Below are 11,329 nucleotides of genomic sequence, written 5' to 3'. Positions count from 1 at the left end.
TAAATTTGAATAATAGTGGTATTAACTGGGCTTCCCTGTAGGCGCATGGATATTATCCTATCACAGACAGCATTGTACCTCATGACTGATCTAGATAAGTTCTTTCTGATGATGACTGCAACATCATTCCTCTTTAATTAGTCATTTCCTACATAGTAAACCATGCGGTTGTCAGATTCAGAATGGCCAGTACAAGTGTATTTCAGCTCATCAATGCCTAAGATATTGATGTTTGTCAATATGCATTCCATTTCATTTTTGACAATTTTCCTAGATTCATACTTTGTACATTCCATGTTCCGGTTATTAATGGATGTTTACAGCTGTTTCTGTTCATTTTGAGTTGTGCCTCATCAGCAAATGAAGGTCCCATGGGCTTTACGCCATTTGTGTCATCACAGACTACTTTGAGGAGGCAGCTTCCCAGTGGCATTTTGAGTGCCTTCCAACCTCAGGGGCTCATTTTCCAGCACTATATCTGATAGTGTTTCACATTATTCATAAGATTTTCAGTGACTAAATATTCGGACGTAGTTCGTTACTCCTTCTTCCTAGTCTGTGTTCATCTGGAAGCTGTCCACCATGGGTAACCCTGCTGGTATTTCAAATACCCGTGGCATAGCTTCCAGAATCACAGCAACTCACAAGCCCTCACAGTACGACAAACTGACCGACGAGTGGTGGCTCCTACCTTGTAAGCTATACGAAATCAAGATATGGGCTGAGTTTGCCCTGTGAGCTGTAGGTAAGATATTGCCTACAGAGAATAGGGAAAACTTTTAGAAAATAATCTGGTTTTTAAATGCAGATTTGAGCTTGAAAGATAAAATTGAAACTTCCCAGATCAAAAATTCAGAATTGAAGGACATGATTTCCTGACTGGGTTCACCCAAGGAGGAAAAAGGTATAAGGCACCTCATTAAGCAGTTTCATAATACATGGGATACTGAGATAGTCCTAAAAGTTTTCTAGAGAGCAAAGATAGGGTATCAGGGTTGCATCAGGCTCCTCAAAAGAAGACAGTTGAAACTTATCTTCTAATTTGAAGATATTTTTTAACTTGCAATCTGAGTTCACTACAATTCTGTAAAACAATAAAGCCTTTCAGTATGCAAGAACTTAAAACATTTGTTTCAAATTCATACTTTTATCAAGATGCTCATTTTCTCACTCAAATAAGAAAAAATGTGTGAGAAGAAATATCAAGGATGCTGAAAACTTGGGTTTCCATCCAGAAGAAGCAAAGAGATTTTACAAAACACTGGGGGAAGGGAGCTCTATTTTATGCCAGCTGTGCAGGAAGCCTAGTGAGCTGTTAGTCCAGAGCATAGAGAGTTTGACCACATTGAGGCCAACACTTGTAACTGTGGAGAAGTTGGGAGATGTATTAATGATAGGAAACAGAGAGAGACAGTTATTAACACAACACAAGGAAGATTTGGGGAAAAAACAGCTCACGGAACCCTGTAGTGTACTTTGTGGTTCAGCTAAAAGTGGTATTCTGTTACAGAAAGATCGTGATGAGTAACTGTACTATGCAGATGGGGAGGGAGTTGTGAAGAATCAGTGGAATAAGAGAAGAAAACATGCTTTCTAAAGTTGAAAAGCAGCGAAGGAATGATACCATCAATGTTATTTAGAAATATTTCAAATTAACTGCATCTGAAGAATAGGAATTGGAGATGGCATTACTCTTTGACTTTTAATCATGTGTATTACTCTGTTACCAGTTAAAATTAGAGGTCTCAATTCTAGGAAACATGAAGTAAGCACACTCCACACTGCCCATCTCCACTGATAAATATAAGAAAAAACATAAACCAAACGATGAAATAGCTGTTGGAAGACCGAGGAAGACCAGAATTAGAAAAACTATCAGACAAAGTAGAATTCAGTGCAAGGAAATTAGGAATAAAGAAGGAATTATATAATGAGAAAAAGTTCACTTCATTCATCATTACACATTGTAATCCTACACTTCGACACACTTTTAAAAACTGATGAATTTGAAGTAAGTAAACCTTGAAGACTTCAATCCTTAGTAAGAAATCTCAGTCTTTTTGTTTACTAGAACTGGTAGGTGGAACACCAGTAGAGATACAGAAGACTTGAGCAGCCAATTTGATAGAATTGACATTATAGGGCACCTCACCCAACAATTGCAGACTAAACATCCTTTTCAAATACACATGGCACATTTACCAAGATAGACCCGACGAATTTTTATTATTTTTTTTGAAATCATGCCAAGAATTTTTCTCTGTCCACAATGGAATCAAACAAACTAGAAATCATAATAAATGTTTCCAAATACTTGCTTGATTTCCTCAGGGTGGACTCACACCTTTTACTCTGGTTAGCAGTCAAGTATGTTAACCATTTGTACTAGACCTACTCCTCACACCACCTAGACTAGATAGACGAATTTTAAAAAGACCGCAATAGTAAATGTTGGCTAGGATATGAGGAAATTGGAACTCTCATATATAGCTGGTGGGAATGTAAAGTTGTTCAGCTGCTTTGCAAAGCATTGTAGTCGTTCTTCAAAATGGGTAAACAGCTAAGTTATCATGCTGTTATGTTATGTGACATTGAGGCGGTTTCAAACAATTGTGTGTATGTGTATATATATATATATATGTGTATATATATAAGTGGCTTTGTTACATTGAAGTGATCATGCCTCATTTCTTTGTAGATGTATCCGACACAAAAATGATTGGGGAGCTCTTATTCTAGTGGATGATCGTTTCAGAAGTAACCCAAATCGCTATATAGCTGGTAAGATTTTACTTGGGATTATAGTATAAACCAGTAACAAACCATCTTTGGCATTTATGGACTGCTGTTTGGCTTTGTAAGATAAGCACTGGAGAGTGAACCACACGGTTGGTGTTTCCAGCCCACCAGCCATGGGTGAAAGATGAGGCTTCCTGCTCTCACAAAGATTTACAACCTTACAAACCGTACACAGGGGTGCTGCTATGAACTCAATGGTGTGTAACAACATTTTTAAGGTGGAGAATTGGAATTTCTAAATCATGCATGAAAATTTTATGTTGACTAGAAATCTAGCATTATATGCTATGTTTTTACACATAAAGAAAAATCTTTAAGAACCTTCAATTTTATAGAATGTAGATTATGGTACAGTTTCATGTTGTTACTAACTGCCACTGAGTTGGTTCCAACTCACAGGGACTCTGTATAGGATTTTTGAGGAACGGCTAGTAGGTTTGCACTGCCAACCTTCTGGTTCTCAGTCTAGTGCTGATCCATAGTGCTGATCCACAGTGCCACACATGTTGTTGTTAAGTGCCTTTGAGTCGGTTCCGACCCATAGCGACCCTGTATAGGGTTTCCGAGGCACAGATGGTAAGCTTGAACCACCGTTCAAACGGCTTTGCAATCTAGCTCATTAACCCACAGCGCCACACCAGGAGCCCAGTGCCACATGTTGTTGTTAAGTGCCGTTGAGTCGGTTCCGACTCATAGTGACCCTGCACAGGGTTTCCGAGGCTGTAAATCTTTATGGGAGCAGAAAGCCTCATCTTTCTCCTGCAGAACAGCTGGTAGTTTCGAACTGCTGACCTTGCGGTTTGCAGCCTGATTCGTAACCACAACGCTACCAGAGCTCCTTAGTGCCACATATGTTGTTGTTGTTATGTGCCGTGGAGTCGGTTCCGACTCATAGTGACCCTGTCCAGGGTTTCCGAGGCTGTAAATCTTTACGGGAGCAGAAAGCCTCATCTTTCTCCTGCGGAACAGCTGGTAGTTTCGAACTGCTGACCTTGTGGTTCGCAGCCCGATTCGTAACCACTACGCTACCAGAGCTCCTTAGTGCCACATATAGTGGTACTTAAATTTTGTAACATTGCCAAGGAACACCTGTTATACAGAAATGATTTTTCCTAAAACTTAAGCACACAGGCACACTTCTTTTGGTTGTTTTGTTCTCTGTTGTGTTGTTGTGGGTTTGTTTGTTTGTTTTGAAGTATTTCCATTGTTTTAGAAGTTAAATCATCCATGCTAGTGTTTTTTGAAAGGAAGTAAAGTACTACAGCATGTAGTAAGAACAAGTAGATGGTCAAGTGTTTCCTATTCAAACCAACAAATACAAGCGTACTTCAAAAAAGTTTTAGGAAAAATTCCATTATCTTTTAATTTAATTTTTTTCTATAAATTCTGAAGCCCCATCTGTTATCACATCCTCTAAAATGTCAGTTTGTTTCAGATTAGCTATCTATGGAGCTCTGGTAACATAGTGATTAGGAATCGGGCTGCTAACCTCAAGGTCGGCAGTTTGAAACTACCAGCTGTTCCTCGGGAGAAAGATGAGGCTTTCTGCTCCCATAAAGATTTACAGCCTCGGAAACCCTGTGCAGGGTCACTATGAGTCCGAACCGACTCCACGGCACTTAACAACAACAACCTACCTTTTCCATTTCAGATTATAATTGCTATACTTGATTTGACATTAAAACATATCAATCTGGATTAAATGAGAATATATTGCTGTGGTTACCTTTCTTCCCCCATCCCCCTCATCCCCCCTTTCCATGGGAAGCAAAGAATTGAGCTTAAAGCCAAAGCATAAGTCAAGGCAAAAACGTTAAGTGCTCACATTTACTAAGCAGATGGAGCTCAGATACTTTCAAACTATGACACTTTATATGTAAAAGACTTGCTTTAGAGAATTTCATATTATTGTTATTATTTTCCCTAAACAAAGATAAAGAACTTTAAAAGAGAAATGCTTCTGTAAAATTGTTTGCCTTAAAACATGGTTTAAATTTGTTGAGGTTTATTCTAATAAATATCTATTTACTTTTATTTCTGATACTCACAAAATGTGAGTTCTTGGCTAACAACCCAACAAATTCCTTTTGATGAGTATTTTTTGTTTAAACTTGATTTGCATAAATACAGATTGTAAACAACTAAAGGAATGTATTTGAAATGAAAGTATAGTAGCTAAAATTGCTTGAAACCCTGATTCATCTGCAGAAAATACTTATTTAAAAAAACAGCAAACTCCACTCAGTATGATTCATTTTTATGCAGTTTTCTAGTTATGTCCCTTACAATTCGATTATTTCTGTATTAAATATATATATATAATAGGTTCAGAATAGGATATGTTTTGTCCATAAATCACTGTTATTTTTTTCACCTCCCCAAACAGTATTAGATGTACTTGGAATCTTTGAAGGGGAAATAGAGGTAATTTTTATGGGAAATTAAATTTGCCATATTCCTTAGTTTTATTCTCAGCATAGAATAATGTGATAACCTCACCTTTACTTCAACTGTTTTTCAGAAAGCTTCAAAAAGTTCATCAAAAAATGAAATTAAAAATTTTTGAAGCCCCCTCAAATAAAGCATATTGGTTAAAAAAAAAAAAAAAGTGTTAAGAACTATTCTATATTCTAGAACTATTCTATATTCTGTAACTGTAAATTTATTATTGCTCTTGTGTGTTCTCAAATCAGTTCAAGAATGAAACACTTGCCATCGTTGTGTCTCAGAAGCATTCCGACTGCACTTCTTCCAAATAGACTTGTTTGTTCTCTGGTGGTATAGTTAATCTTCAACACCTCTGCTGTAATTCAAATGCACCAATTCTTCTTTGTTGTTGTTGGGTGCCATCAAGTCGGTACCGACTCATAGCAACCTTATGCACAGCAGAATGAAACACTGCCCGATTCTGGGCCGAGCTCATCCATGCTGCCACTTCGCCAATTCATCTCATTGGGGTTTTTCCTCTTTTTCTCTGACCCTCCATCCTACCTAACATGATATCCTTCTCCAGTGACTGGTCCCTCCTGACAGTATGTCTGAAGTATGAGAGACGAAATTTGGCTAGCTTGGCCTCTAAGGAGCACTCTGGCTGCACTTCTTCCAAAATGGATCTATTGGTTCTTTTGGCAGCCCATGGCACTTTCAATATTCTCCTCCAACACCATAACTCAAAGGCATCAATTCTTCTGTGGTCTTTCTTATTCACTGTCCAGCTTTCGCATGCATGTGAGATTATTGAAAACACCATGGCTTGGGTCAGGCACACCTTAGTCCTCAAGCTGACATCTTTCTTTTCTCTTCAACACTTTCAAAAGGTCTTGTGCAGCAGTTGCTTGATCTCTTGACTGCTGCTTCCAGGAGTGTTGATAGTTGATCCAATAAGAATGAAGTCCTTGACAACTTCAATCTTTTCTCCATTGATAAGAATGTTGTTTTCTTGACATTGAGATGTAATCCATACCGAAGGCTGTGCTCTTTGATCTTCATCAGTAAGTGTTTGAAGTCCTCTTTACTTTCAGCAAGCAAGGCTGTATCATCTGCATATCGCAGGTTGCTAATGAGTCTTCCTCCAATCCTGATGCCACGTTTTTCTTCATATAATTCTTCTTTGGTCTTTATTGTCTAGCTTTCACATGCTTACGAAGTTACTGAAAATCCCATGACTTGGAATCAGACTCACCTTAGTCTTCAAAGTGACATCTTTGCTCTTCAACACTTTAAAGAGGTCATGTGCAGATTTGCCTAATGCAGTATGTTGTTTGATTTCTTGACTGCTGTTTCTGTGAATGCTGATGGTGTATGTGACCATAAGTGTTTCTGTTTTCTGTCATCAGTTGGTCCAGTTGTGAGGATTTTTGTTTTCTTTATATTGAGTAATCTTACTAACGGCTGTATTTTTCATGATTTCCCATCATAAGTGCTTTACGTTACACTTTCAATATGCAAGGTTGTGTCTTAGTGAGCCTTCCTCCAATCCTGATGCCATGTTTGTTTTCATGTAATCCTGCTTCTCAATATTTGCTCAGCATACAGGTTGAACAAGTATGGTGAAATGATACATGTACCTTTCCTGATTTTAAACCATTCAGTGTCCCCTTGTTCTGTTTGAACAACTGCCTCTTGGTCTATGTACAGGTTCTTCATAAGCACAATTAAGTGTTCTGGAATTCCCATTCTTTGCTATGTTATCCATAGTTTATGATCCACACAGTTGAATGCCTTGCCATAGACAATTAAACACAAGTACATTTTTGGTATTGTTTTCAGCCAAGATTAATTAATCTGATTTGTTTTACTATGTTTGAGTCTAATGAGGTTTATACTATCCACTGGGGCTTGGAATTTTTTTTTTAATTGCATGAGATAAAGTTTAATAAATTGGATTGTATAGCTTTGTTCTACTTTAGGAACAGATGTTGGACAGCTGGAATCTTGTATGTCTTCATTTCTTCTTGCTCATATGCTGTCTCTTGTAATGGTTGAGCATTGACTAATTCTTTTTGGCACATTTGTCCATAGAATCCTTAAATATTGCAAATCTAGGCTAGCATGTTTTTCCCTTTTGGATTTATCGCTCCAGGTCTTGGTGCACATTTCATTGAAAATTTCAATTTAACTCTTTTACTTCATCATGTCTTCCATTCTCAAGTTTCAGAGTCTCTTCTAGCATCCATTAGTCTTTCCTTTTTTTCCTGTCTTGTTTTAGGGACCTTTTACTTTCTTCATTTATGATGATCCTGATTATCATTCCATAACTCATCTGATTTTTAGTCATTAGTATTCAGTGTGTCAAATCTGATCTTGAGATGGTCTCTAGACTCAGATGGGATATACTCAAGGTCTTATTTTTTGGCTCTTGTAGACTTGTTTTCATGTTCTTAACCTTCAACCTGAATTTACACAGATGAGCAGTTGAAAGTCTTCTCTACAGTCAACCTCTGGCCTTGTTTGGACTGGAGATATTGAGCTGCTCTATTGCCTCTTTCCACTGATACCAGTTTTATTTTAATATTTAATAGCACCTAATATCTTAATAGGGTCTCTATGAGTCAGAACCAACTTCACAGCACATAACAACAACAATATCTTAAGAGTTGGGCTGTTAAACAAAAGGCCGGTGGTTCAAATCTACGAGCACTCCAAAGGAGAAAAATGGTTCAGTTTGCTTCTTAAAAGATTTACAGCCTTGGATACTCTATGGACAGTTCTACTCTTTCCTACAAGATCTCTATAAATTGGAATTGGCTGTATGGCAGTGAGCTTAACATCTTAATAACTAAGTAATCAACTTATCCTCCCTGATTTCCTTTTTTCCGTAGGACTTTCTAAATGGGTGCGGCAACAGATTCGGCACCATTCAACATTTGAAAGTGCACTAGAATCCTTGACAAAGTTTTCCACAAAGCATCTGAAGGACACTGGCATATCTGTAGAGGACAATCAATCTACACAGGACAATGAGGGTATACTTGAAGTGACCTGTTTTAAAGACAATACCCCAACTTCTTTACTGAATGTAGAAAGTCACCTGTCACCAAAAAATCCTAAGGAAGACAATACAAAACTGTGTGTCCAGGAGCTCCAGTGTCTGAAAATGCTAACTAAAACTCCACCTCCATCAAGTGACACCATCTCCAGAAAGAAGAAAAGTATGAAAAGTTCCCTTTACTTACATTTGATAGAAAAGTCTTTGTTAAGGAGTCCTGGTGTAGTACTGTTGGTCTGAACTTCAAGGTCGATAGTTCAAAATTCACCAGCCACTCCTCAGAAACCCTATACAGGGTTGCTATGAGTTGGAACCAACTCAATGATACTTTCCTCCTATACTAAAATAGAATTGTTATTGTTAATTTATCATCCTGGTGTGGCACTGTAGGATAAGCACTGGACTGCTAACTGAAAGGTCGGCAGTTCAAACCTACCAGCTACTTCTTAGAAACCCAGTAATAGGATTGCTATGAGTTGGAATCAACTCAACAGCAGCATCATAAAATAACAAAAGACTGTGGTGTATTGGAATGGAAACTAACTTCTTTGTCAGGAGACCGTATCATATTTTCTGATTTGCTTCTAGTTAGCTTTGTGATTATATAAGCAAGTCGCTTAACTTTTTTGAGTCTTGAGAGAATACCTGTACAGATAGGACAACGGTGTAAAGTACTTACACGTACAGATGTAGGTGGTTTCCTAAAAGGTATATAGAAATTGGCAAAATTTCTTTAACTCAAATTTTTGAGTTTTTTTAATCTATGCCCCATGGACCAAGTTCAACCTACTCTGTTTGTAAATAAAGTTTTACTGGAACGGAGCTACATCTATTCATTTATATATTATACATAAGAGCAAGGTCGAGTAGTTGTACATTAACACATTCAAACAACAAAATTGAGTAGCTGAAACAGAACATGACCTGTCACAAAGCCTCAAATATTCACCATCTGGTCCTTTACAGGAAACATTGCCAACTAACGGTTTATACTATTGAATATAATTTTAATTGTCTAAATTCATGTGTCCTGGTAACTTACTATGTCACTTTTAAAACACTTACTATGTAGTATATGTTTCTATTCTAAATGAATGTCTTACTGATTGGAAAGCACTTTGACTAACAGTCCGGAGTCCTGGTGTGGCACTGGACTGCAAAAGTCGGTGGTTCAAGCTCACCAGCTTCTCCTCAAAAACCGTATATACAGGGTTGCTATGGGTCGAAACCAACTTGATGGCAACTTATTATAAACAGTGACTGAGAAAAGCTGATCTGGGGTTTTCAAGGCAGATTTTAACAGCCTGTTGGTCTTACTTCTCTTTCTGTTTATTCCTCATTCAAGTCATAGGGCCTTAGTGAGAAATTTGATGGTTTATGAAACAGCATTATAAATTGGACTTGGAAACATTACAGTCCTAAGATGCCTTTTAGAATTAACATTCTGTGTTTTAAGGAGTCTTGTTATTACTGATCGTAGGCGCTACATTAAGTAACCTATAGTACAAGCATTGGACTGTTAGCTACAAGGTTAGCAGTTCAGACCCACCAGCCACTCTCAGAAACCTTATACAGGGTTGCTATGAGTTAGAACTGACTCCATGAGAAACAACAGAGTTATTTAAGTATTTCTAATGATCATTTTAAGACAGTAATTATTATGTTAAGCTAGGGACAGAATTAAAGTTTTTGAATTTTTGTATTCATAGGTGATCCAGTATTTTCAGAAGACTCTGTCCAATCAATGAAAGGAGGAAAAAAGGTGATTTCCAGATCTACAAGCCCAACCTTCAGCAAACAAGCAAAGAGCACCAGTTGGTCTAACTTTCATTCTTTTGAACAGTATTGTCCGGGTAAAAGCCTGACTGCAATGCCTGAGCTCAGGATATCAAAGGACTGTACATCTACTATCAAAATAGAAAAAATGGAAAATAAAACTGTTTTACCACTCACTGATAAATCTGAGTCCTCATCTCTGACAAGAAACACATCACTTGGGCCATGCCTTCCATCAGAAGCCATTATTTCACCAATAAAGACTGATACTAGTGATACTAAACAAAATCATCTGAAACAGCCACTCTGTTATGAAGAAACTCTGGATCCGGACATTGAAATGTCTCTACTAAATAACGAAGCTCAACTTTCCACTTCATACAGAGCTTCTGAAACAGAAGAAGACGAATCTATTTATTTTACACCTGAACTTTATGACCCTGTGGATATAGATGAAGAGAAAAATGAACTAGCTGAAACTGATAGAAGCAATAGATTGGTTAATAATTCAGATTACTTTTTAGCTGAAGACTGTTTTGAATATAGAACTATGAAAGGAGTGGATTCAGACAGCGAAATGAAAGCTGAAGATTGCATAGACATAAAGTTGAATAAAAGCATACAAATTGAAGAAAACAAAGTTGATAATAATAATATAAAAACAACTAATATAAATGACTTCGGTCACGGAAGAACTCATGAAACTGATATAAAGAACTTTAAACCATTTTCCTTCTGAAAAATAAAGATGTGTTCTTGGTGTTAGGTAACAGTATTTAACTGATATGCTGTAAAAGTAGATATCATGCTTTTATATATTAAACTCTTATAAATAACAATTTATACACTGGATAAGTCGTTTACTTTTTTTTTTAATTTGAGGTATTGATATACTTTTTAATTCATTGTCAGACTTTAAAATTATTTTATGTTCAGAAATGTAGTAAATTTCACCATTCTTGAGTTTTGATAAAATTTTCATCCAACAAATATTTTCATCCAACAACTCTTCCTTAGCAAATGCAATATAGATTTCACGTTAAGTATTTGTTGCATATTGTAGCCCCCTTCCTCCATTTGTTTTCATACATACATAATTCGTTGTCTAATTTAGTCATACCTCAACCATGTTTTACTTCAAATTAGTCTGATTTTTTTAGGAATCAGATGATGTCTTAAAAAGTCTCTTTCACTATTAACCTTGCTTATTTATAAGTTAAAGCAAAGTGAAGGAAGGAAATACACATCATGTGTTTTAAGTTTGTT

The 11,329-nt window shown here is 36.9% G+C and overlaps 1 protein-coding gene across 1 annotated transcript in view; it reads left to right on the top strand.

The window, feature by feature from the left end:
* The window catches only part of BRIP1 (BRCA1 interacting protein C-terminal helicase 1), a 172,905-nt gene extending 162,103 nt beyond the window's left edge, over nt 1-10,802 (top strand). The window contains exons 17-19 of the mRNA XM_006833632.1: nt 2,699-2,781; nt 8,121-8,450; nt 9,997-10,802. Coding sequence (XP_006833695.1) covers nt 2,699-2,781; nt 8,121-8,450; nt 9,997-10,802 — 1,219 coding nt within the window. The remainder of the gene's footprint in view (nt 1-2,698; nt 2,782-8,120; nt 8,451-9,996) is intronic.
* The last annotated feature ends 527 nt before the right edge of the window (nt 10,803-11,329 follow it).

Source organism: Chrysochloris asiatica, unplaced genomic scaffold, assembly GCF_000296735.1.
Source record: "Chrysochloris asiatica unplaced genomic scaffold, ChrAsi1.0 scaffold00007, whole genome shotgun sequence".
Lineage (NCBI taxonomy): Eukaryota > Metazoa > Chordata > Mammalia > Afrosoricida > Chrysochloridae > Chrysochloris > Chrysochloris asiatica.
Note: the sequence above shows the minus strand (reverse complement) of the source record. Positions and strands in the feature narration are given on the sequence as shown.